The following is a 25,847-nucleotide window of genomic DNA, read 5'->3' on the forward strand; positions in this document are numbered from 1 at the left end:
TCCACTTGATAGGCTGCAGAGCCCTGCACAGTGTTAATGATTATGGTTTCCAGAACATTCCCTTGGGAAAAGCGACAATTTAATGAATGACTGAAGTTCTTCCGAGTCCCACCACTCGACGTCTTCCAACTCTTCTTGTTCTGAGACCTAAAAAGAAAAAAACCAAGGGTCACTGGGCAGGTATCCAGAACGGAGGTCACTCACCGGCTCACACCAGATCTGCTACACACATCTCTTTTGCTTGGTAGGCAAAAAAAAAAAAAGGACATTGTTTGAAATTTTTGCCAGCTTTAAACTGGAGTGACTTGTGTACCCAGAAAGCACCTAAAGAACACCTCTCCTGCTGCCATCTACTGGACCTGAGAACAAGGTTTGCCCTGTGGAAGGCCCTGTCCCTCTCCAATCAAAGGCAATGGCCTACCTGGTCCCTCTAGGGAAGCTAATTGAAACCTTTATCTTAGCCCCCATCTGCAATGAAAAGGGGACCAGACCAGAGGGAACCCAGAGCTCCTCTACCTGTGTGAGTGGGCTTCTCTACAGACACCTTGGGCTCCAGCCTTGAAATGACATCTCAGAGATGTCTGTGCCGTCTGCCGAAACGTGGCCCTGGTGACTGTGTGGAGTGGAAGGACTTTGGAGCAAGTCTTCTCAGGATTAAGCTTGGCACTGTCTCTAGCAGCACCGGCATACGCCGGAGTTAAGAGTACAGGTGCCCCAGGCCCTCAAGTCCTGATAAGATAGGTGCAGGCCTCCGCAGGAGGCTGTGGAGACACCCAGTGTTCTTCCTCAGATCCCGGTAGGGTCCTGGGAGGATTCAGTTCTTGTGCCCTTCACTGGGCTGAGGAGGGCAATGGAGGTGAGCGGTGCAGGGCAGCATATGGCACACTTTGGGGGACTGTTCTGAATTCTGACTGCACAGAAGCGTGTGTGTACATGCACACACCTCCAGTACTCCCCCAAGCCTGTGTGTGCAGCAGAGGGCCATTGTGTTGGAAGTCAAGCAGAGCAGAGAGGGAGAGAGAGAGAGAGAGAGAGAGAGAGAGAGAGAGAGAGAGAGAGAGAATGATGAGTTCCTCTACTCCTCTTTGTCTTTTGAAACAGGGTCTCCTGTAGCCCAGCCTGGCCTGGGACTCACTATGTACCAGAGGAAAACCTTGAACTTCAGATCCTCTTGTCTCCGCCTCCTGAGTGCTGAGTGCTAGGATTGCAGGTGTGTGCTGCCACATCTGGCTTGCACAGTGCTAGCAACGATAGCCAGGGATTTGTGCAAGCTAAGCAAACACTTTAGTAACTGAGCCACATCCCCATGTCCACCTTCTCTCTAACACATAGCAGTACAGCTCTCCGGAATCTCCACAAGGGTCTCCTCACGCCTGCCAGGAGCTCCTCGGGGCCTTTCCTGAATTGGGATAATCACACTGTCAGGAAAAGTGTAAAGGCGAGGGGCAGTGAGCCACCTGTCTCCTTGAGAGGCATGGTCAGACTCAACCAACGCAGAGCTAGTTCCCATGGCCTCTCCACCTCCCACAACCCCGTGGGCTTCCAGCTTCCTGGCTACTGTCTGCTTGTTCTTTCTTTTCCCAACTTCCTGGCAAGGGTCTTGAAGGAGCTCTAGTGAGCCCAAGCATGGCAAACACAGCTCTGGCAGGCCTTGCCCTTCCCTTCCATTCTCTCTGCCTTGCTAAAAACCATTAGATTACATTCCTAATGCCAGCCACCAAGGCCTATTTCCTTATTTGGCCACTTCTTCCTCCAGAGACTGACAACCAAGGCCCAGCCATCAAAGTATTGAAGTCCAGCAATCAAAAACCCCCTAACAAGCCCAGTTATAGTTAAACACCTCATCCTAACAAGGAGTTTGCCCCTTTGCCTTTATAAACTGCCGTTTGCCTGTGGCCACCTCTGTCTTCTCACTGTCATTGTCCCCCAACCGACAAATACCTCTCCCCCCTCTCCCTTGTTCCTTTCCCCTTCTTCCTCTTCCTCTGTCTCCTGTCTTTGTCTCTTATCCCCCGCTCTCTGTCCCTCTGGGGAAAATAAATCTCTTTTGTGCTGAGAATTTGGTCTTGTGAGTCTTGAACCGATACTGGTTCCTTTAGGTCTCATAAGTGAAAGCAGACAAAAGGCTATCTGCTGTCAGAGAGAATATTGTCCCACAACCCCTTTTCCACCTGAATGTATCCTATGCAAGAGGTCAGTTCTCTTTCTCCTTCCCAGACAGGAGCTTGGGATTCTCCTCTACAACTGACTTTGGAACTCATGTCTATAAAAAGCCAAGGGTGCTTTCAAGAGTTAGAAGATGACTCAGTGGTTAAGATACTGGCTGCTCTTCCAAAGGATCTGAGTCGATTCCCAGAGTCCACATGGTTGCTTGTAACTATTTCCATGGGCTCCCCTGCCCTCTTCTGGCCTCCATGGGCAAGCACACACATGCTAACAGACACATGTGCCGGCATCCATGAGATCCCCTGCCCTCTTCTGGCCTCCATGGGCAGCACACACATGGTACACAGACACATGTGCAGGCAAAACACTCAAACACATTTTTTAAAAGTTGAGTGTTTTTTTTGTTTTTTTTTTTTGTTTTTTTTAGACAGAGGGAACTTTCAGCAGGAGAGGTGTGCCAGGAACATGCTGGCAGCTTCTCCCTGGGAACCGGATTTCACACTGTTTGATTACGGTATACAGTCTTGTAACTTTTACAAGTCTGGCAGTTAAGATGCATATTACATTCAACTAATATAATATGCCCGACTAAGAGCACAGATAAGCCAGACCACCAGTGAGTCCTGGTAAATACAGGCCTGAGAGCCAGGCTACGCTGGTGGAGGAGTTCACTGGTAGTGAGCACCACTGTACTACATGCCAACTCCCAGGCTTGATCCTCAGTACTGAGGGGCTGGGGCGGGAAAAGCCACTCGGGACCAGGCTAAATGACTGCAGAGGGCTGTGTCCCCGAGCTGGGTGTCCACCTGTGATCCTAGCCTGAGGGAGGCTGGGGCAGAAGGGTTTGAGGTAGAGAGCAGACTGGACTCCAAAGCAAGGTCCTGTCTCAAAACAAAACAAAACGAAACAGAAAAGGCGATTGCATCACCCGTGCCCGGGCCAGCTCTCTCAGCAAACGTCTGAGGGCCCAGTACAGCAGGGGCACCCATGTCACCCAGATGTTACTGCCAGCAGAGCAGGAAAATTCCACTGTTTCGAAAATGCTGCTTGCTGTCCCTGAAACACGGAAGCTACCCACAACAGAACAGGGGTTTCAACTTGACTTCAAGGGTGTTTTGAGACGGCCTTGGGAAGAGACAGGTGGTCAGAGAAGAGTCAGTCTTGATACTTTGGGGACCAGACCTTGCCATGGTAGAAGGAAAATCTGGTTCAGGACAGCAGGCCTGAGGGCTGCAGGAGAAACTAGGGTCCACGTGGAAGAGCAGGGCTGACCATGTGGACAATCATGGACTCCAAAGGGAGAAGGGAACTCCTTCGGCTCCCTTGAGTCCTGAAGACTGCTAGGGGGCTCTGCCTAGGGTATGACCAGAAGGTGGAGGTGTGGCATGGTGCTGGCCAGATCCAGGCAAGAGCTGAGGAGTTAGGATCAGGGCCTCAGACTTGGAGAGATTTTGTGAGGTCGGTCCATTGCTGCTGTAGAGAAAGAAGAGTCTCTAAAGTATTTTCCAGCAGCATCTAGAAGCGTCTACAAGGATCTTTACCAACTACAGTAGAAGACTGAAGAAGGCGAGATTTGGGGTGTGGTGGGGTGGGGGTGAAAAGCTCTGCTCTGGACAGGTTTATACATTAGAGGATTTGAACAAGCCAAGGAGTTTCGGAGTTCCAACAGAAGGCACCAACCTGGTTCACTGAAAGTACAGAGGTGCTGAGATACCCAAGGAAAATGCTGTGGAGGCTAATCCAAGGAACAAACCACAGGCCTGGTGCTGGGAGACTGGGAAGGAAAGCAGAAAGCGGGTGGAAGACTGAGATAGCCAAAAGGAGAGAACCAGGGGCATCAGGAGCAGGTGGGACACTGAGATAGCCTCAAGTAGAGAACCAGGGGCATCAGGAGCAGGTGGGAGACTGAGATAGCCCCATAGAGAGAACCAGGGATATCTGACTTTCAGATGCAAGTTATACATGTGTCTTCCTGCTCAGATTGCGTGCTCTGGGGGACACACACACGCCCTCTCCCAGATCTGGACACCAGCATTATAGAGTGGTGAGCAGGGCTGCAGCCTTTCTACAGGTTTTGGGGGCGCTCCCTTCCTTTGCCTCTGTAAAAAGTAGTTTCTGGACTCCTCCTCTTCCTTGCTCCCAGCCTATCCCTCTATCCCCAAAGCCCAGAGCATATTACCCTTAAATCTCTTTCTCCATTGCCTTGGCTACATCTCCTTCTGACCACGACCACATCCCCACACCCCCACACCCCTACCCCACCTCCCTCACAACGTCTTCCCAATGACATCAGATCAGTTCAGGATAGTTTCATCTCAATGTCCTGACAGCACACCCCAGTCTATGCAAAGGAGAATGGAGACACACTCAGCATTCAACACGAGGCCCTTGAGTACCCCACTACCGGAGCTGTCTACCAGGTATGGTCTGGAGACCCCTTTTTAAGCTGTTTGTCATCGGAGTCCATTAGACTGAAGGTTAACAAAACGTTCCCTCGTTTACAAGGTGTTTCTCCAACTGTCAGCAGGATAACAGAGCCTTTACCAATAAAGTTCTGGAGTGTTCTGGAATCCAAGGACACTTTTATATAACAGCCCCTTTCATGCCCCGCCTCTGTGACTCATGATCTTTCAGGTTCTGAGGATCCTTTGCCTCGCTTGTCCCCAAACTCCCCATGAGCAGCCAAGTCCAAGGCAGGGCCGAGCCGCTCGTGAAGTCAGTACATTCCATGTCCATGGCAAAGTTCAAAGTATAACGGCGGGTATATAAACAAAGCTTGCCCAACAGGCCACTGACACGTGCCCACACAGACACTCCCGGGCCACCTACTGGCTGAAATCGGAGTGACCGCGGGAACATTTTGAACAAAAGCTATTTACTTTATGGTATAAACTATCTATCTTCAACACTTAGAAGGACCAAATTTTCCACGGAAATTTAAATTAAAAGAATAATCTACACACCCATGGCTAATCCAGCTTCAGAGCAACAAGAAGAGGATATAGAAGTGACTAACCATACAGAAAAAAAATCAGGGTGTTTGATCCTCAGTTTGCATGGGTGATAAAGTGGCAGTCAGCGCGCCAGTTCCTTCTACAGACACCAGCAGCTGAGGAGGGTTGCGTGGTGATGAAGGCTACATGCACAGTCTCGGCAGCGCAAGCAAACTCCAGCCCAGGCGGCTCCTTATACGCTACATTCTTTCTACCTGGTATATATCCCAAGTACATCTTGGGAAATGGCACACACAGGTCCAGGTTGGAAATGCTGGATACCAGAGCTCAACTCATAGGAGACTTCTGGATACCCACTTTCCAATGATAAAAGTCCTTAAAGCATATCCCAGGGTCGTTACAAACACCTAGAGTTGGACAAAGTCAAAAGCACTGGAAAGTTTCACCGGTGTATGGTAATAAGAACATACCCAGCATGACATCCTGTAAGCTCGTAGGATGTGCAGATCACACGCAAATCGCGTATTCTCCTCGTGCACATTAGCAAGGCGCAAAGAGCTAGAGGACTGACTTTAGCGCCAAGCTTCTCCAGAACAACTGTCAGGGCCGGTCCAGTAAAAGCAACAGAGATCAGCTGGTGGTGGGGGTATACGTTTTTAATCCCAGCACTCAGGAGGCAGAGGCAGGTGGATCTCTGTGAGTTCGAGGCCAGCATGGTCTACAAGAGCTAGTTCCAGGACAGGCTCCAAAACTACAGTAAAACCCCATCTTGACAGCCTACAGAATGAGAAAAGACCTTCACTAACCCGGCATCAGACAGAGGTCTGGTCTTCAAAATATACAAAGAACTCAAGAAATTGGACACCAAAGAATCACTTAATCCAATAAAATAAAATGGAGTACAGACCTAAACAGAGAACTCTCAACAAATGAATCTAAAATGACTGAAAGACACTTAAGGAAATGTTCAACATCCTTAGTCATCAGAGAAATGCAAATCAAAACAACTCTGAGATTCCATCTTACACCTGTAAGAATGGCCAAGATCAAAAACACTGATGATAACTTATGCTGGAGAGATTGTGGGAAAAGGGGAACACTCCTGCATTGCTGGTGGGAATGCAACCCCTTTGGATGTCAGTGTGACGATTTCTCAGAAAATTGGGAAACACCCTTCCTCAAGACCCAGTAATACCACTTTTGGGTATATATCCAAAGGATGCTCAATCGTGCCATAAGGACATGTGTTCAACTATGTTCATATCAGCTTTGTTTGTCATAGCCAGAACCTGGAAACAACCTAAATGCCCCTCGATCAAAGAATGGATAAGAAAAATGTGGTACATTTTCACAATGGAGTACTACACAGCAGAAAAAAATAATGGCAGCTTAAATTTTGCAGGAAAATGGATGGAGCTAGAAAACATTATTTTGAGTGAGGTAACCCAGACACAGAAAGACAATTAACACATGTACCCACTCATAGGTGGTTTTTAAACATAAACCAAAGAAAACCAGCCTACAAACCACAATCCCAGAGAACCTAGACAACAATGTGGACACTAAGAGAGACTTACATAGATATAATCTACATGGGCAGTAGAAAGTAGAAAAAGACAAGATCTCCTGAGTAAATTGGGAGCATGGGGACCTTGGGGGAAGGCTGGGGGGGAGAGACAGAGAGGGAACAGAGAAAAATGTAGAGCTCAATAAATATCAATAAAAAATGTATTAAAAAAAGAAAAAACCCTGTCTTGAGAAACTAAAAAAAAAAAAAGCAACAGATATCCCTGCCCACCTATAGCTTTCCACCCATCCCACGCCATAAATGGGACCATGTACACATGCATATACATGGTTACCACATGCAAATACATATTTGCATATCATATGCAAAAACACCCTTGAATTATCACATGCAGGTATACATTTGCATGCCATGTGCAGCTGCATTTGCATATTACCTGTATATTTTTCACATCCTAATTACATTGCATACTAAATGAGAGTGTTAAATTAAATAGATAATGTTTAGACATTAAAAAATATTTTTATATAATAGTCTTGGCAGTAAGAAACAAGGAAACATTACCCAGTGTTTAAGACAAAGACACTGCAGTGTCTAAGGGAGGCAGGAAGGCGGAATGGGGTGGGTGGGAAGGAAGGATGATTACAAACGGGGGTTACCATCTCACTGTGCTAAGCTGCATCCTGGGTTCTCAAGCCCTCCAGCAGGAAACCAGCTCAGCTTCAAGAGGGAGGGCTGGACCCACCTCCTCCCCCTCTCCAGCTTCTCCCCATGCCAGCTTCCATCGTTTGTGAAACTCCCTCCTTCTCTGCTTCTCCAAGTCTACCTCGGTTTCTCCTCCCATGCTCCTCCTTTCCCTGGCCTCTGTCTCACTCACACACCTTTATCAGCTGCATTTGAGCTGGACGTACCGGAACGAGTGGGTAATTTCAGCACTCAAGAAGTAGAGACAGGAGGATCAGTTATCCTCAAGTATATGGCCCACCTGGGCTACAGGAAACCTTATCTCAAAAAAGGGGGGCGGGATGGAGAAGTGGCTCTGTGGCTAAGAACACTTATTGCAGAGGACCCAGGGTCAGTTTCCAGCACCGACATAGCAGTTCTCAACACAGGTGCATGTACATACATGCAGACAACACACACACACACACACACACACACACACACACACACACACACACAAAATCCTTTAAAAACAAAAACAGAAAGAACTGTGGGACCCCTGGCAGTGGGAGCAGGGCTGTGTCTGGTGCTTTGACTGACTCTTGGGAACCCATTCCTCATGCTGGATTACCTTGCCCAGCCTGAGTTCAGGGGGAGGTGCTTGGTCTTATGGGTGACTTGATATGTCATGCTTTGCCGATGCCCATGGGAGGCCTGCCCCTTTCTCAGCAAATACAGAGGCAGGATGGACTGAGGTGGAAGGAAAGGAAGTGGGGGGGAGAGTAGGAGGACAGGAGGGCGAGGAGGTTGTAATCAGGACGTAAAATTAATTAATTAAAAAAAAAAACCAGGGGAAAAAAGCAAGAAGAGAAAAAAGATGTTGTCTCTTCACTGTGTAGGTTCCAAGGATCACACTTCCATCAGCAGGCTTGGTGCCAAGCACCTTTACCTGGTGGGCCATTTTGCTGTTCCCAGAGCCATTTAGAAGATTGGAAGGCAAGGGAGACCAGGTGGTAAACTCTGGCCTTAATCCTAGAAATTGAGACAGGAAAATAGAGAATTCAAGCTAGCCTTGGCGACAGAAAGAACCTGTTGCAAAACAAGCAAAACAGCTTCCGGCATAACTCAGTGATCATTTGCTTAGCCTGAACTCTGGCATAACTCAGTGGTCGTTTGCTAGACTGAACTCTGGCATAACTCAGTGGTCGTTTGCTAGACTGAACTCTGGCATAACTCAGTGGTCGTTTGCTAGACTGAACTCTGGCATAACTCAGTGGTCGTTTGCTAGACTGAACTGGTACCTGGGTTCTGCTCCCCCAGAACTTCAATAATGTGAGTTTTCTGGAACCACGGAGACTGAAGCAGGACTGACACTTCAGGCCAGCCTGAACTACATGAGAGTGTCTCAGAACAACAAGTAGACGAAGAGAAAACCCCGAGTGAGCCACAGAGAGAAAGGGAGAGGCTGCTGCAGGCCCTTCCTCCACAGGGAGAGCCTGTCTCTAAATAAATAAATAAAAATATAAAAACCCTTGTGGATATTTTTTAAAAAAATAGAAAGAATGAAAAGGAAAAAAAAAGTTCAGTTTGGACTACATAGTGAGTTCCAGGCTTGCTCGCCTGGGCTACCATCCCAATAAAACAAAAGAGAGAAAGAGGTGCGGTGGGGGGGGGGGGGGCGTTTAATTGGTTTTTAGAATTTTCCAACATCAATCTTTAACACATATCCTGAGAAAATCCCCTACCTGTAAAATTACCCACAAAGATACTGGATATAGGTGGTTATTGCTCAAGCAGAAAAAATGTCATTTAAGTGATTTGCTTAAAGTTATTATCATAGTGGCTGGAGGTTAAGAGCACTGCCCGCTCTTCCAGAGGTACTGAGTTCCATTCCCAGCAACCACATGGTGACTCACAACCATCTGTAATGAGATCTGACTTGCAGGGATACATGCAGACAGACTGTATACATAATAAATAAAAAAATCGTTTTAAAAATAAAAGTTATTATAGTACAGTTTTCACAGGGACCTCCGAATATCTTTCCAGCCCAATCCCAGCACTTGGGCGCACATGCGCACATGCGCACACGCCCACACTCATGTACACATGCACACACAGACTCCAGTGCCCCCCTCTAGACTCCACCTCCCCCAGGACTCCAGCGCCCCCTCTGGACGCCACCTCCCCCAGGAGTCCAGCGCCCCCGTCTGGACTCCACCTCCCCCAGGAGTCCAGCGCCCCCCTCTGGACTCCACCTCCCCCAGGAGTCCAGCGCCCCCCTCTGGACTCCACCTCCCCCAGGAGTCCAGCGCCCCCCTCTGGACTCCACCTCCCCCAGGACTCCAGCGCCCCCTCTGGACGCCACCTCCCCCAGGACTCCAGCGCCCGCCTCTGGACTCCACCTCCCCCAGGACTCCAGCGCCCCCTTGGGGTCCTGTGCCCTCTTACTCCACTTCCCCATCTCCATGCTCTCCCTCTCCTTGGCTCCACCCCTCCCCCCCCCCCAGCGCCTGCACACGACTGCTCTCTTTGGGGAGGTGGTGGCAGCGGCTGCAGCACGAAGATCCGCTTAGCACGAGGCGACAAGGTGGCAGCCATGCGGTAGACTTCCCAGGCTCTGCCTCCGTGGTGAGGCCCCAGGGTGCTTCGGCCTCGTAGGGAGCGTCAGGGAGCGTGGGCGTGGGTGGGGTGGAGGCGGGGTGGAGAGAACAGGTGGGGCATGAACATGGGAGGCGGCCATGGAGCCAGATGGGCCGCGTGCACATGGCGGCCAAGAGCAACGAGGTCCCAAGAGAGGTTGCTCTGCTGTCTTGTAGACCTCGAGTGTTGCACCAGGTTGGGGATGGGTGAGCCTGTACACGGACCCGGGTTTTGCTGGACCCTTGGCTATGCCAGCTCAGACCACCACCCTTCACCACCGTGAACCCACCTTGGGACTTAGAATGTACTTGCTGTAGTTTATATCCCGCTAGAGACTTTTGTGGGGGTGGGGGAATGTTGAGACATGGTCCCGCCATAGAGCCCAGACTGGCCTGGAATGTGGGCTCTGTCTTTTGCACTTTGAAAGTCTCTGTCCGTTAGATCTCAGCCCCTCTGCACCCCGTAAAGATTGCATGCTCTCTTTCCATCAGGGGACGTCACTATGGCTGCCGCCGAGGTCCCTGTCCTTTCTGAGTCCTTCACCCAAATCAAAGAGCAGAAGTTGAAGCCTGGAGACCAGGAAAAGGAAAAGGAGGAGAGTGGGGTACAAAGAATGGGAGCCCAAGAGTGTACTGTCGAGGTGGAGGCCGAGTTCTGCCAGCTTCTGGATGCAGGGCCCCAGAAAGACCAGCCCGAGCTGCCTTTGTGGGTCCCGGTAGATGGCGACAGGCAAATCCTGACCCTGCAGACCTTGCACCTGACCTCCCAGGATGTGCACCTGCAAGGGCTGGGTTGGCTGAGCGTGCCACACTCCGAGGGGTTCCCAGTGATGATGCCACAAGCGGAAAGCTTCCTGCCACTGTCCTCCGTGCTGTGGCTGGAACAAGAGTCCCAGCCCAGCCTTCAGCATTGTGTGGCCATCAGCATCCCGGAAGAGCTGTGCCCACCTGAGGAGCTGGAGCGCACGCATTTCCACCTGCTCTGGGAGAGTGTGCCAGTGGCTGAGGAGGACCAAGAATTAATGCCAGACTTGGGTGAAGGCACAGCCCTGATGAAGGTATGTTCCTTTCTTCCACGCCGATGCCTTGTGGGAGAGAGGAAAGTAAATCTGATTTTTCTTAGGTCAAGGCTTTGGATGATATTATGTATGGACAAGATAATTTGAAGTTGGAAAGTAAAGCCCAGTATAAAAATAACAAGAGACCGTACCATATATAAACACACACATAGAATATAATGTATGTGTATGTTTTTAAAAATCTACAGGATTTAATCCCAGCACTTGGGAGACAGAGGCAGGCAGTTCTCAGTGAGTTTGAGGTCAGCCTGGTCTACAAAGCAAGTTTCAGGACAGCCAGGGCTACACAGAGAAACACTGTCTCTAAAAACAAAACACAAAAAAGTTACAGGAAAAAATGCTATTCGTGTGAGGTGTGTTGTGTTTGAAAAAGGAAATATTACGGCCTGGAGCTGCAGTTCAGCTGGTACAGTGCTCGCCTGCACACATGGAGCCTGGTTTTCATCCCCAGCACCTTATAAATCTAGCTTGGAGGTTCATAGTGGGGCATTCACGAGGTGGAGGCAGGAGGAAGAGCGGTTCAGGATCATCCTCAGGTACATAGTGAGTTTGAGGCTGGCTGGACAACAGACCCTGGAAGAACCCAAAAGAAAAACACCACCGGGACTGGAGAGATGGTTCGGTGGTTAAGAGTGCGGGCTGTTCTTCCTAAGAATCTGGGTTCGATTCCCAGTACCTACACGGCAGCTCACAACTGTGTGTAACTTGGGTTCTAGGGAACCCAACACCCTCACTCAGACGTACATGCAGGCAAAATATCAATGCATATAAAATATAAAATAAATAAGAAAACCACCACCAACAAATGAGACCGAGCCACCGCAGAAAGCCTGGTGCTAAATTAACAACAGCTTAATTACAAGCATTTGGTAGCTGTGAGCAGTCTTACGTGTTTGCTTTTCCCTCTGTGTACTGTGGTTTGCCAGAGTGAAGAACTCCATCAGACGGTAAGTAAGTGTTGCCTCTGATTGCTCATTTTTCACTTATCAGTTTGAAGACAAGGAGAAGGACCAACCGTTGTCAGAGGGAGGACCAGATAAGGAAGGAGAAGAGAGATATCTTTTTGTGGAAGTGGCCCCGGATAATGAAGGAAAAGATGAAATCGTTCTGACCATTTCCCATCTGAACCTAGAAGAGCAGCAAGATCAGCCCGCACCAGACCAGACAAGTGCGCCTAAAGCTGCAGCCACGAAACCTCCGAGGAAGGCCAAGGGTAGGCTGGCCCGCGTGCACGGGACGCTGAGAGACCCCCTGGTTTTCTTGTGGGAAGGTGGCAGTTGTTGAAGTTTGAGGTGTCGACTTTTAAAAACTCCTTTCAGAACATCAGGAAACGGAAGAAATTTTAAGCTGATGTTCTATATTGAAAATTGAAGCCAAAACGTTTTTTTTTGTTGTTTTTTGTTGTTGTTCTTGTTGTTTTGTTTTTGTTTTGCATACAGACATTTTAAAAAGTGGTTTTTAAATGTTCCAGAAAGTATTATGCACATAAATCACAGGCCAGGCCCTGGACTCTGCTTTCTGACTTGAAGTTCCTTGGGGGCAGGTAATTACAGAGCAGGGCAGCAGCAAGCCCTGGTCCCGTAGAAAGGCAAAGAGTGAAGGGAATAGGACCAGGGACCCCTTCCTGCAGAAGGCTAGAGGCTAGGCAAGGGGACAAGCAAAGCTGGGGGTCAGAAAGAAAAACAGAGGGAGACTGGGGGGCAGGAAGAAGGACTGAGCCAGGCTGGGGGCCATTGTGGAGAATGAAGCCAGCCTAGGAGCTGGGACCAAGGGCCAACCAGCAGAAAGAGTGGCCTTCCTGCGGCCATCAATGGCCCTGTCAGGGCACTCAGAGGAAGGGCCAGCGAAGCTCTGTGGAGGTCTCATAGTAGCACAATAGATGACATCCTAGCGGCCCACGGGAAGAATTTGACTCTCACAGTGGTTTAATGGGCTGCTGTTTTAAAGTAATTTCTCGCTTATTTAAATCAAGACATTTTATCCCATTATCCCAATTTTGAGATGACTTTTTAAAAAGTCCTCTCTGACTGAAATTGTGGCTCAGTGGCTCAGCACTTTCTTAGCATGCGTGAGAGCTTGGGCTCCATCCCCAGTCCGGCAAGGAGAACACCGCTAAAGTCAGTCTATGACAGCACACTGCATCTTTGTCTTCTAGCGACCCACGGCCAGGCTGGGAAGGAGGTGACTCCGTTTACAAAGGCACTAGCCACCCTGCCAACACTTCAGTTCCCTTCTGCGGGGCCGGGGTCTGCCTCTGAAGGTGGAGGTTTGGCTCTTTGCCTGAGGGCAGCTTCTCATACAGTCAGTCACGAGGCTGTAGCCCCAAATTTCTGGCCTACCTCGCTTTCCAGCTTTTAATGTATTTGCAATCCTGTGCAATCATCATCACTCTAATTCCAAAACATTTTTTATCGTCCCCAGAAGAAACCTCTACCATTGAGTTACTTTCCACCCCTGGCCTCCTAGCCCTGGGAACCACCAATATGTCCGTAATAATACTTATAAACCGTGTGGCCCCTGGATCTTTATTCTTTCACTTAGTAGTTTCAGGGTTTAGCCTTATTGTAGCATAGGTTAGCATTTTCTTTTTAACAACCACCTAGTGTTCTATCGTATGGATCACAGTTATGTATCTGCTCGTCCTTTGCGGATGTCGAGGTTGTTCCCACTCTTTGCTATTGTGAATGGTGTTGCTATGACTATCACTATACTTTAATTTTGGGGAATGTACATAAGGAGTGGAATTTCCGGGTCATATCTTTGTTCCATGTTTAACGTGTGTGTGTGTGTGTGTGTGTGTGTGTGTGTGTGTGTGTGTACATGCATGTGGAAACCCTATAGGAAGAGGTCACAGACTGTGTGCTGTATTACTCTCTACCTTACTCTCTGAAGACTCTCTCTCACTGAACCTGAAGCTAGGCTGGAGACCAGCAAGCTCCAACAATCCTCCTGTCTCCAACTCCCACAGCACTGAGTTAAAGGCATTCAAGGTCATGCTTAACTTTTAATAAGGGCGCTGGGGATTTGAACTCAGGCCCTTGTGCTTGCATAGAAAGCACTCTTCCACACTAAGCCGTCATGTTTAATTTTCTGAGAGACTGCGGACTTTCTCCATAGCTGCCTGCAGTGTCAGAGACTCGTTCCTCCACAGCCTTACCAAACCAGTTTCGGTGCTTTGTCCCGTTGATCTGATGGTCCTGGGTGTGAAAAGGAATCCTGCTGCTTTCGTTCACATATTCCTAGTGGCCGTTGTCTCCAAGCATGCATTGCCCCTCTGTGTGTGTCCTGGAGAGAAACGCCTGCGTAGCCTCGGCTGCTTGTGTGAGTTTCTGGCGGCTGTTGTCACCAAGCAGCACTTGCTCAGTGCCTTAAAACAGCAGGTGTGATCGGCCACGGTGCTGGAAGCTGGAAACTGCCCTCAGCCAGCTCCTTGGGAGCTTCCTCAAGAAATGTTAACGGGGGCTGCATCCTCCTTCGCAGCTGTGTCCTGCCAGAGGGTGTCCTCGCTTGTCTGTCTGGCCTGGCTCTGCCAAGTGGAACAGCTGAGGTACAGGAAACGATTGTATCCAGTCCAGTAGCCACCAGCCATGCGGCTGGTGGGCGCAAAAATGAGGCTTACATCAGAGAGCAGCCGCGTTTTGTTTTCACTTTAGTTATTTTAGATAAAAACTTAAATAGTCGTGTGTAGCTGTTGGCTGTGGTTTCCTTCAACTTCATGCCAGTTTGCCAGAGCTCCCTGGCTTGGGTGGAGGATGCTGAGGAGCCAGGCAGGTGTCTCCGTTTCACTCAACAGAGAACATATGCACCCGGGTCCATGTTTAAGGGAGATTCTCTTCTAGGACCCCCTGCTTTGAGCAGACACTTCATCTTCTGCCCCTTCTGGTCCCTGCCATACTCTGAATGTTATAACATTTCTTTAAGACTGACTTTTTAAATTTTGTTTTTGTTTTATTGTTTTTTGAGATAGGGCTTCTCTGTGTAGCCCTGACTATCCTAGAATTCACTCTGTAAACCAGACTAACCTCGAACTCATAGAGATCCACCTGTCTCTGCCTCCCAAGGGCTGGGATGAAAGGAGTGTGCCACCACTGCCCAGCTAGGATTGATTTATTTTTAATGTTTGTGTGAGTGTGTGTGTGTGTGTGTGTGTGTGTGTGTTTGTATTCATGTGTCTCTGTGCACCACCTGTGTGCAGTGCCCATGGAGGCCAGAAGAGGGCACAAGATTTTCTGGAATGGGTGTTGCAGACATTAGTGAGCCCCACTGGTGCCCGTTCAGGACAGCAGGAAGATGGGTTAGGGACCTAAACAGAAACCTATTTCCTGACAAAAATGATGACGCTCTTCATCAAGCATGGGGTATCCAAGGTTTTGAGACATCTCCTAATCCTGACCTTTGCTGGAACTGCTCAGGGCAGAGCCTTCCAAATGTGGCACTGTGTCTTCTCCCTATAGGAAAGCCACGCACCTTCCAGTGCGATGTCTGCCTGTTCACGTCTTCCAAATTCTCAACTTTCACCCGCCACAAGAAAATTCACAACGACGAGAGGCCTCACCTGTGCCACCTGTGCCTGAAGGCTTTCCGCACTGTCACCCTCCTCCGGAACCACGTCAACACCCACACAGGTGAGGCGCCCTGGGTGACCTTCCTTCCCAGATGTGCTGTACGTCTCGGGGAGGGTGCGGGGGAACCCAGTGAGTTCTCCCTTCACCTGGGGCTTCACTGAGACCTAGCAAATAGAAAATCCCAGAAGCTGGGGGTGGAGCTCCATGTGGAGCTCTTGCCTGGTGCATGCAGGGTCCTGGGTTTCATCCCCAGCACTGCAATCATAAAGGGAAATTGCAGAAGAAGCAGCTCAGACGTTTAAATAATTTTCCTCTCAGTGCGTAGTTTAAAGAGTTTTGTCAGTATCCTCTTGGCATCTGCTAAACTCAATTTGTTGCCCGTGCTTTGTAAAAATGAGGACTCAAGCATGCTAGGAAAAGTTCTTCCCGCTGGGCTACTTTCGCAGATCTTTACTTTTTATGTTGAGACAGGTCTAAGTTGCCCGGGTTAGTCTGGAACCTGTGATCCTCCTGTTTCAGCCCCTGAGCAGCCAGGATGATGCCCTTGGGCCACCAGCCGAGCCCATTTGTTCAGTCAATTTCTTATTGTTGTTCGCTCTGAGTTTTAGTGTCTAATTTATTAATTAAGCCTCATCATAAGCGTTCAGGGACCACTTGTACCTTGCTCTCCAACAAGGTGGGTTCCCCTTGTGCAAACATTTATGCTTAGTTTTGTCTTTCTTCTCCTGTTTTGTTTTGGAAATAGGTCTCACTTGTAGCCCACTGATCTCTAGTCACCAATCCCTCTGGCCTTAGCCTTCTGAGGGCAGGGGTTACAAGGCTGCCCCGCACCATTCCCAGCTTGGTTTTGCCCCCTCCACACGCCTTCTTGAATTTCAGCTAAAAGCACTGACTGTTACCCAGAGCGTTGTCTCGTACATCTGTGATATTTATAGTTCAAAGAACGTCTTAATTGCTGAAGCCTTTTCAGACTGCCATTTCAGAACTAAGAAGTCACTGGAAGTTTTGCAGTTAAGTCTTGTTTGAAAAGTGTAAACCACGTGATTTTTCTAGGAACCAGGCCCTACAAGTGCGGGGACTGCGACATGGCCTTTGTCACCAGCGGAGAACTGGTCCGGCACAGGCGTTACAAACACACTTATGAGAAGCCCTTCAAGTGCTCCATGTGCAAGTATGCCAGCGTCGAGGTGAGGCCCCTTGCTGCCAGCCGTGTACAAGAGTGAGAAATCGCCACCCCGAGGGAGGGCTAGCCTGTTACTCAACTGTTTACCATATTTTAAAATCTATGCGAGAAGCAAGCCACAGGCATTAGTGTCCAAACCGAATACAGGAAATTGGAGCTGGGTATGGTGACTCACACTTATAATCACAGTACTGTGGCAGGATGATTGCTGTGAGTTCAAGGCCAGCCTGGTCTTCATGCTGACCCTCAGAGGACAGCTTGAGGGAGTCAGTTCTCCCCTTCTGGAGGGTTGAACTTAGACCGTCAGGCTTGGCAGCAAGCACCTTTACCAGCCGCGTCATCTCACCGTCCCCAAACAGTATTTATCTGTGTTTACTTTTATTATGTTTAAACTGGGGGAGGTGGCATGTGCCCATGAGTACAGGTTCCTGTGGAGACCGATAGAGATACCAGATCCCCTGCCGCTGGGGTTAAAGTGGTCAGGGGCCGGCTGACAGCAGTGCCAGGGACGCGGCTTGAGGCCTCTGCAAGGGCAATCCGTGGTCTTAGCTGCTGAGCCAGCTCTTTGCCATTCCCAACAATATTTAAAAGTATACAGATTGTAGATATTAGCTACAATTGAGAAATAACCCCGGGGCTGGAGAAATGGCCCGCAGTCACGAACACCAGCTGCTGTGTCACAGGATCTGGTTTGACTCCCAGCACTCACGTGGTGGCTCACAACCAGATGTCTGTAGCTCTAGTTCCAAGAGATTCAATGCCCTCTCCTCTGGCCTCTGGGTACCAGGCACACCTGTGACACCCAGACATATACGCAGGCAAAACACTCGTATGCACAAAGTGAAAATTTAAGTCCAGAGAGAGAGAGAGAGAGAGAGAGAGAGAGAGAGAGAAAGACCCCACCACCACCACTTGTTGAAAAGGCCTTCCCAGTATTTATGTCACCGTCAGGGTTGCAAACCAGAGTGTCTCCTCTAGTATAGAACTTGGGAGTTTGAACTGAAACTGTGTCCCCAACACCACCGGGACAGACCTGTAACTGATGGCTTCAAGATGTAACTCTGTCCACACACACCGCAGCACCAGAGACGCCAATGGAATTAGCTGCATGTTCTACTCATGACAACTAAGTGTGTGAGTGTGTGTGTGTGTGTGTGTTGTATGTGTATGTATGTGTGTTGTGTGTGTGTTGTGTTTTGTGTGTGTGTGTGTGTTCTGTGGTACTAGGGTTTGAACCCAGGACCTCCAACATGCTCGGCAACTGCTCTATCACTGACCTATGTTCTCAGCTGTGTCTTCTTTTTTGAGACAAGGTCTCACTAAGTTGCCCATGCTGGCCTTGAACTTGCTCTGCAGCTTAGGCAGTCCTTGAACTTGAAGTCCTCCTACCTCAACTTCCTGAGTAGCTGGGATGACCGGCCTGGGCAGCTGCTGTCAGGACCCTCGGTGAAACAAAGGCCATTTGTGGCTTCTCCTTTAGCGGCCCATTTTCTAACGGTCTGTATCCAAGGTTTCATCTCATGTGAGGACGCTGACTGCATCCTGGCAGAGGAGGGTTAAGCAGGGACTCCTAACAGGAACTAAGCTAAAGGGGACAGAGAAAGCTTAAACGCAGCAATGACGCAAGTGTGTTTCATCAACCGGGGGATTTCACAGACGGGTCGGAACTCGATTCCAAGAACCTCTTTCCGCTGCGGCTGTTTTTAAAAAGAGCGTTCCCAGCTGAGGCAAAGGTTGTGACGCAACGTGAGGGTTCAAAAGGTATCCAAAAAGGGGACTCCGAGGCTCCTCATGAGAAGGACTTACTATGGGTGTCCCACCATTCTCCCTGGGAACTCTGAGACCCTGCCTAGTGGCAGAGTGTCCATGCAGCCCAGGGATGGCCCATGGGACACTGCCCACGATGCTGCTGTCTTGATGGTACCTTCTGGCTAGCAGTGAGATAGGGTGTTGGGCTGTGCCCTCCGTACCCCACCCTTCTACACGTGACCTCGCAAAGTGGATTAGACACACCAGTTTCTGATGCTTTTGCATTCTGCTGAGCCCCTTGGAGGCAAGTTCAAGGCCTGCCTGGGCTAGAATGTGAGCTATAAGCCAGCCTGTACAACTTAAACATGGTCTCAAAATAAAAAGTAAAAAGAGGCTGGAGATGTATTTCAGTGGTAGAGCACTTGCCCGCCTCGAGAAACCAAGCAGGGACGTCCTATGTTACCACATTTGATCTCCTACCGTTCGCCTCCTGAACCCTGGAACCTCCTACACTGCAGTGTTAAAAATTCTTTTTCTTTCCCTTCTATGATACATGAAAGATGATCCTCACCGTTCTTTAAAAAAAAAATCAAGCTGAGTCGTCCGTCTCCGACCTCGCTTTTCACTCCAAATCTTCCTCTGTTTTTGAATGTCCTTCCAGCCTCCTGCGTTCCAGGGAAGCAGGTCCATGTAGCCTTGCTGAGCGTAAGCAGGGCTGATGTGGTTCCCAAGCCTCCAGTCCAGTGTGGCTGATGGCTCTGCTCCCCGGGGAACACCGAGAGAAAGGGTGGCAGGAAAGCAGGCCGCTGTGGTGAACGAGAAGTTTCACGCTGGTGCCTACTTAGTGGCCTTCGATCCCTAGTAGAGTTCATTCTTCCCCTTACAGCTCCCCTCTTTGTTATGTGTTTGTGTCTGAGACTGGAGCTCCCAACGTGGCCCCGGTTGGTCCAGCACTCACTCTGTAGCCTTGGCTGGCCTGGAACTTGCTGTATAGACCAGGCTGACTTCAAACTCACAGAGATCCCCTTGCCTCTGCCTCCCACCTGAGTACAACAAGACCATCGTACAGGAGGCTGAGGCAGTAGGATCGCTGAGAATTTGAGACCAGTCCTTGTGTAAAAACATCTTTAAAAGAAGTCAGCAGCACACAGATCCTCCCTTCGGGGCAACAGTCTTGAACTCAGTTAGCGGTGGGCCCATGAGGACTCTGAGCCGGCCTTCATCCAATGGTCCTGCTTTTCCACCTTGGAGAGCGTTCCCAGCGTGTGTCTGTCTCCTCGGTGATTTAAACCTCACTGCCGCCGTGAGCCGACAAGGACTTGGAAATAAAGTTAGAAACATACACAGCACTGAGCAGAAGCTCTGTTTCTGTTTTTAAAGTAAAATTGAGGGTGGAAGTCTTCAAACTACTGCTCATTCACCAACCCCAAAGAATCTTGTGCGCACAGCCAGCAGCAGAACAAAGAACCATCAGCAGATTGGACAGTTCTGTTTTATGGGACACCCTGATGCTGAGGTCTGGTTGTCTTAAATTTTTCCTTTTGCTTTTTTGAGACAAGGTCTCTATAGCCCAGGTTAACTTTGGGTTCACGGTATGATCCAGGTTGTTCTCAAACTTGCAACAATCCTCCTGCCGTAGCTTCCCCAAAGTTGGAATTGCGGGCATGCACTACCACTCCTAGGTTCCCTTTTTTCCATCTTTCCTTTCTGGATTCATTTTTTTGGGGTTGGGGGAAAAGAGTATTTAAGACAAGGTCTCCTGATAAACCGTGAACTACAGCAATCCTCCTGCCTCAGTTTCTTGATTTCTGGGGTTGCTCATATCTTTCACAGGAACCCTGAAGTTGGTTAACTGGAACCCTGACCACCCTCAGGTTCCCATCACAATGACTCTCTCCCACCTGTCCTAGGCAAGCAAGCTGAAGCGCCACATCCGCTCACACACGGGTGAACGGCCCTTCCAGTGCTACCAATGTGCTTACGCCAGCAAGGACACCTACAAGCTGAAACGCCATATGCGGATCCACTCAGGTGAGAGCCACGCACACACTCAGGTGAGAGCCACGCTTACACTCAGGCGAGAGCCACACTCACACTCAGGTGAGAGACATGCTCACACTCAGGTGAGAGCCACACTCACACTCAGGCGAGAGCCACACTCACACTCAGGCAAGAGCCACGCTCATACTCAGGAGAGAGCCACACTCACACTCAGAACACGCTCACACTCAGGCGAGAGCCACACTCACACTCAGGCAAGAGCCACGCTCATACTCAGGAGAGAGCCACACTCACACTCAGAACACGCTCACACTCAGGCGAGAGCCACACTCACACTCAGGCGAGAGACATGCTCACACTCAGGTGAGAGCCACACTCACACTCAGGCGAGAGCCACACTCACACTCAGGCAAGAGCCACGCTCACACTCAGGCGAGAGCCACACTCACACTCAGAACACGCTCACACTCAGGCGAGAGCCACACTCACACTCAGGCGAGAGCCGTGCTCACACTCAGGTGAGAGTCATACACCCTCTCAAATGAGAGCTGTGCACCTGTTCAGTTGGTTTATTGCGTAAAGACTAGGTGTGCCCAGGTCTCCTCTGCATACACAATCTCATGCACCCACTCTGAGCTAGTGAGGGCCCCCCAGGGTCAAGGAATTTCACATCTGAGCCCAGTGACCCTGCTGTCTGGCTTGCCCTCCCAGTCCCGCGCCATTGAGGCTAAACCTACGGAAAAGCGAAGCCCCAGCCCAGACATCCTTTGGAAAGGACCAGGCTCGTGGGGACACCATACCCCAAGAGTCATTTGTTGTTCACGTCCCAGGTGAGAAGCCCTATGAATGCCCCACGTGCCATGCCCGGTTCACTCAGAGTGGGACCATGAAGATCCACGTGGCACAGAAGCATGGAGAGAATGTGCCCAAACACGTGTGTCCCCACTGTGCTACCGTCATCGCAAGGAAGAGCGACCTGCGTGAGTGCCTGGTTTCACGGTATCCCCTTGGCCACAGTACAGACCTGCCCTTTGGACTCCCAAAGTCTGCTGAGCCTGCCCAACTCTGGAAGGTCTCGCAAGCTTGGGAAACTTTTCTAGAAATGTTTTTACAGAGGTCCTGTCCCGCCCTCTGGTGGCCGATCTGAGTAAGTGCGGTTCAGAAGCTGCCAGCCCAGTCTGCATACCTGTCTGATCCAATCCATGGGTATTGTTTTTAATCTCGTGTTGGATTTGCTCTTACAGATAAAGACACTGAGACTGAAAGACACAGATGATTTTTCTGCCAGGGACAGCAGCCCCGATAACAAAGCTTAGCCCTGTCCATGTTCCCTCCTCAGCCGGCCGTTTGCACACTTGGCCGGGAGCTTGGGGTGTTGAGGGGAAACTGAGACAGGGTTCTCCCTAAGGAACTTGCTTCTCCTGTGGTGAGTCTTGTGACACAGGACACCCTAGGACAGGTGAAGCTTGCAGGGGCGACTCTGTATATGCGTTTGGGAGCCTGCAGTGCACCCAGCCCTGCAGAGAGAGGCAGACAGCCTTTGGCATAGGAGCGGTGCCTGTGGAGGGCAGGGAGTGTAGAGGGCAGAGTTTATTTACGGCAAGGAGCTATCAAGGACAGGGTGCTGGCGAAGGAGCCCCTAGATCTCCATGGCCTTCCTACTCGTCCTCTTGTTTTTCCTCCTCTCTGTCCCAAAAGTATGATGTCACAAGAGACAGTAAAAGTATCAGCATAAAAGTCCTCCCAGTTGCCTCGGAAAACCCCAGAGATTTTGGAAATATCCCTGCATGGGTAAAGGCATTTAACCAATCTTAACTTTTACCTTTCGTCTGGAATATTCTGTCAATGCCTCTGGGTTCCTGCAGTATCACCAAGCACCTCCCAGTGGGACCTGTTAGGACAAAAGGACCAGTAGTCAGTTGTCAAGTAGAGCCTGTTTGTCGCATGCTAGAGGGGACTGATCTGCAGCCCCTGCAGGGGTGCTGTAGCAGTGTGGTGTAGAGACATTTCAGTTGTATAGTAAATAAAGCTTGCCTGAGATCAGAGAGTAAAACAGTCCCACTGGCCGGTCTTACAGACCAGGCAGTGGTGACCAGTAGCCCCACTAGTTACCATAGAAACCAGGAGGTGCAGGCCTTTAATCCTAGTAGTGCACACCTTTAATCCAAGTCCTAGAGAGGATTATACAATGGGAGGAGACAGCTCTCAAACACAGCCTCGTTCTGAGACTCCTGGAGGGCAGGATCGCCATTTCAGACTGAGGTCGAGGCTGACCAGTGGGGCTGTTTTACTCTCCCGATCCCCAGGCAAGCTTTATTTACTAAAATACAATAGAAATACCACGACAGTATGACTCTTCATCTCCCTGTAAGAAGGGGGTGGTCTGTCCGTCTGAGTTGGGGGGAGTGCGGGATGCTCCTCCATCATATTGACATCTTGTTCAGCCTCTCACAGTGCCACATGACTAACAGACATGACGCTTAGCTGAGGGAGGCGTGCCCTAGACAGTGCCCAGTATGCACCTCTCTCAGGTTGTAGGGACAAAGGGGCCTGGACTCCCAGCAGGACAACAGTCATGCTTTTGTTACAGAAAACCCTTTAGCCTGGCTCTGAAGCCCCTGCATTGTGCTAGGGTTCTCAACGTTCACGGCCAGCCTATAGCCACGCTCTCCCGGTTGAACAGGTCTTAGACTGAGGTCTCTGGTTAGTTCCTTCATGACAGTGGTACTTAGGCAGGGTGTTTGTGTCCTGGGGACACGCCCCTGGATGTGGAGGTGGCCATCTGTCATCTCCGAGAGAGGCAAGCTAATGTGGGGGAGGGGGAAAATGCAGAAGACAATCTGTTGTGCCCAGAACTGCCCACCCTACCCAGGGAGTCCCTAGGCATTCACAGGGCCACGGGGCAGCAGTGTCTCCTGTGTCTCCAACAGGGGTCCATCTGCGCAACCTGCACAGCCACACCCCCGTGGAGATCAAGTGCCGATACTGTCCTGCTGGCTTCCATGAGCGCTATGCCCTCATCCAGCACCAGAGGACCCATAAGAACGAGAAGAGGTTCAAATGCAAGCAGTGTGATTACGCATGCAAGCAGGTACGGCGTGAATGGTTGCGGAGACTGGGAAGCGGTCATTCTTAAGAAAGAGGCTCAGGGCTGGAGAGGTGGCTCAGCTTTTAGGAGCAGTTGTCGCTCCTGCAGAGGGTCTGAGTTTGATTCCCAGAACCCACATGGTCGTTTACAACCATCCATTATGCAAGGTAACTCCAGTTCTAGGGGATCTGACACCCTTCTGACTTCTCTGGGTACCAGGTATACACATTGGTACATGTACATACAAGCAATAAAAACACTCCTATATATCAAAATAAAGCAATAAATAAACATAAACTTTAAAAAGAAAGAAGGAAGCCAGAGACTGGAGAGCAGGCTCAGCAGTTAAGAGCGATTGCTTATCAATCATGAGGTCAAGAGTTCAAATCCCAGGACCTGTGTTGGATGGCAGGCAGCTACCACCTGCAGGGGATCCAATGCATCTCCAGAGCTCTGCATACTTACACACATACAGACACAGTGTGGTGGTGCACACATCAGTCCCAGCACAGAGTCAGGTGACTCTCTGAGTCTGCAGTCAGTTGTGAACTGAACCCAGTTAGTAAGAGGGTACCAGATTCCCTAGAACTGGAGTTACAGATAGCTGTGAGCTGCCGTGTGGGTGCTGAGAACTGAGCCCGGGTCCTCTGGAAGAGCAGCCAGTGCTCTTAGCTGCTGAGCCATCTCTCCAGCCCCATCATCTTTTTGAGTTTTTTATGTGTATGCATATTTTGTGTGCTCCTGGTGTGTAGTGCCTATGAAGGTCAGGAGAGGCCATTAGATTCCCTGGAACTGGAGTCAGAGGCAGGGGCGAGCTGTCACACAGGTGCTGGGAATTGAACCCAGGTCTCTTAGAATAGCCAGTGCTTTTAACAACTGAGCCATCTCTCCAGTTCATACCATTATTTTCTGATGTACCGGCTTTCTTTTTACTTTTCTAAACGTATGTCAGTGCCTCACTTTCTATTTTTCATCATGAATACGGCTGTGTCTCATCCACAAGAAGCACTTTGGCGTGTGCGATGATCCGAGTGTGCCTTGGAGCCGACTGTTTCACTAGTGGATGCTGGAGGCAGGAGTTCACACTCACTGTCTCTCAGGCTGCAGTCTAGATTGGGGCTGAAGGGACTGCTCAGTAGTTGAGAGTTCTCGCTGCTCTTATAGAGGACCAGAATTGCTTCCCAACCCCTGCATAAACTCTAGCCCCAGGGGAGCCGACACCCTCTAGTCTCCCGTAGCCCCACCCAGGTATACATGCACACACATACAAATTCATCATCATCTTCTACAAAGATGATGCCGTAGAGAATTTCTGCTTGTTTTGCTTTTGTTTTGGGGGCAGGTCTCTTGTAACCCAGGCTGGCCTATACTCCGCATGTAGCCAAGGATAACCCTGATGCCCTAGCATGCAGCAGGCCCAGGCTCTGATGAGGGCCACACCGCTCTTGGGGAAGGAAAGCACAGAAATATATGGACAGTTCTGGGGAACCCTTCCACCCCGGGTCAGCCGTGTTCTTGCTTTCCCCCCAGGAGCGCTGCTTGATGGCACACATGCGCACACACACGGGAGAGAAGCCATTCTCCTGCCTCGACTGCAACAAGCACTTCCGGCAGAAGCAGCTGCTCATGGTGCACCTGAGGAAGTACCATGACCCGAGTTTCGTCCCCAGTGTGCACCTTTGCCTCAAGTGCGGGAAACACTTTTCCCGCCGGGTAAGCACCCCCCTGTCTCACGGTTACTGGCACATCAATGACCTCCACCTCTGGGGAAGGTTCCCACTAGCTTTGGGGTTCAGGAAAGTCAAACATTTTATAAACACATGCTGTCCCTCAACAGGCAGAAGGGAAGCCCAGACACACAGACTTTTGGGGATGGAACCCAGGCCAGGTGTGTGCCAGGCAAGCACACCACTGGGCCTCCTATTTTTTATTTTTGTTTGTTTGTGTTTGTTTTTGAGACCAGCTCTAGATAAACTGTTCATTCTGGCCTTGAACTTCTGCTGAGGGTTCAGTCTGAGTAGGTGGATCAGTCTAGACCACCAGGCCAGACCCATAGTCTGTTAGTCTTGTTCTTTAGTGGGTATAAAATTGCCCCATGCCGGGCAGTGATGGCACACACCTTTAGTCCCAGCACTCAGGAGGCAGAGGCAGGTAGATCTCTGTGAGTTCGAGGCCAGCCTGGTTTACAGGGTGAGTTTCAGGACAGGCTCCAAAGCTACAGTGAGAAAC

At 50.0% G+C, this 25,847-nt stretch overlaps 1 protein-coding gene and 1 long non-coding RNA gene across 3 annotated transcripts in view; one reads left to right on the plus strand and one right to left on the minus strand.

The window, feature by feature from the left end:
* On the minus strand, positions 1 to 18,466 carry LOC125404956 (uncharacterized). Its single transcript, XR_007233422.3, has 2 exons — positions 18,170 to 18,466; positions 1 to 147 (listed from the first exon to the last, which is right to left on the minus strand). It is a non-coding gene; the product is annotated as an uncharacterized LOC125404956 (long non-coding RNA).
* Ctcfl (CCCTC-binding factor like) overlaps positions 9,824 to 25,847 on the plus strand; it is a 24,934-nt gene continuing 8,910 nt past the window's right edge. The window contains exons 1-9 of one of the 2 annotated variants that reach the window (XM_085696950.2): positions 9,824 to 9,942; positions 10,446 to 11,011; positions 12,023 to 12,245; positions 15,487 to 15,657; positions 16,651 to 16,784; positions 20,440 to 20,560; positions 21,361 to 21,510; positions 23,461 to 23,621; positions 25,149 to 25,331. In XM_085696950.2, the coding sequence (XP_085553076.2) occupies positions 10,457 to 11,011; positions 12,023 to 12,245; positions 15,487 to 15,657; positions 16,651 to 16,784; positions 20,440 to 20,560; positions 21,361 to 21,510; positions 23,461 to 23,621; positions 25,149 to 25,331 (1,698 nt within the window). In that variant the 5' untranslated portion in view covers positions 9,824 to 9,942; positions 10,446 to 10,456. Of the gene's footprint in view, positions 9,943 to 10,329; positions 11,012 to 12,022; positions 12,246 to 15,486; positions 15,658 to 16,650; positions 16,785 to 20,439; positions 20,561 to 21,360; positions 21,511 to 23,460; positions 23,622 to 25,148; positions 25,332 to 25,847 lie in introns of those variants that run through there. The other variant, XM_048441215.3, reaches the window with a different exon arrangement.

The sequence above is a fragment of the Myodes glareolus genome, chromosome 10, assembly GCF_982192425.1.
Source record: "Myodes glareolus chromosome 10, mMyoGla1.1, whole genome shotgun sequence".
Lineage (NCBI taxonomy): Eukaryota > Metazoa > Chordata > Mammalia > Rodentia > Cricetidae > Myodes > Myodes glareolus.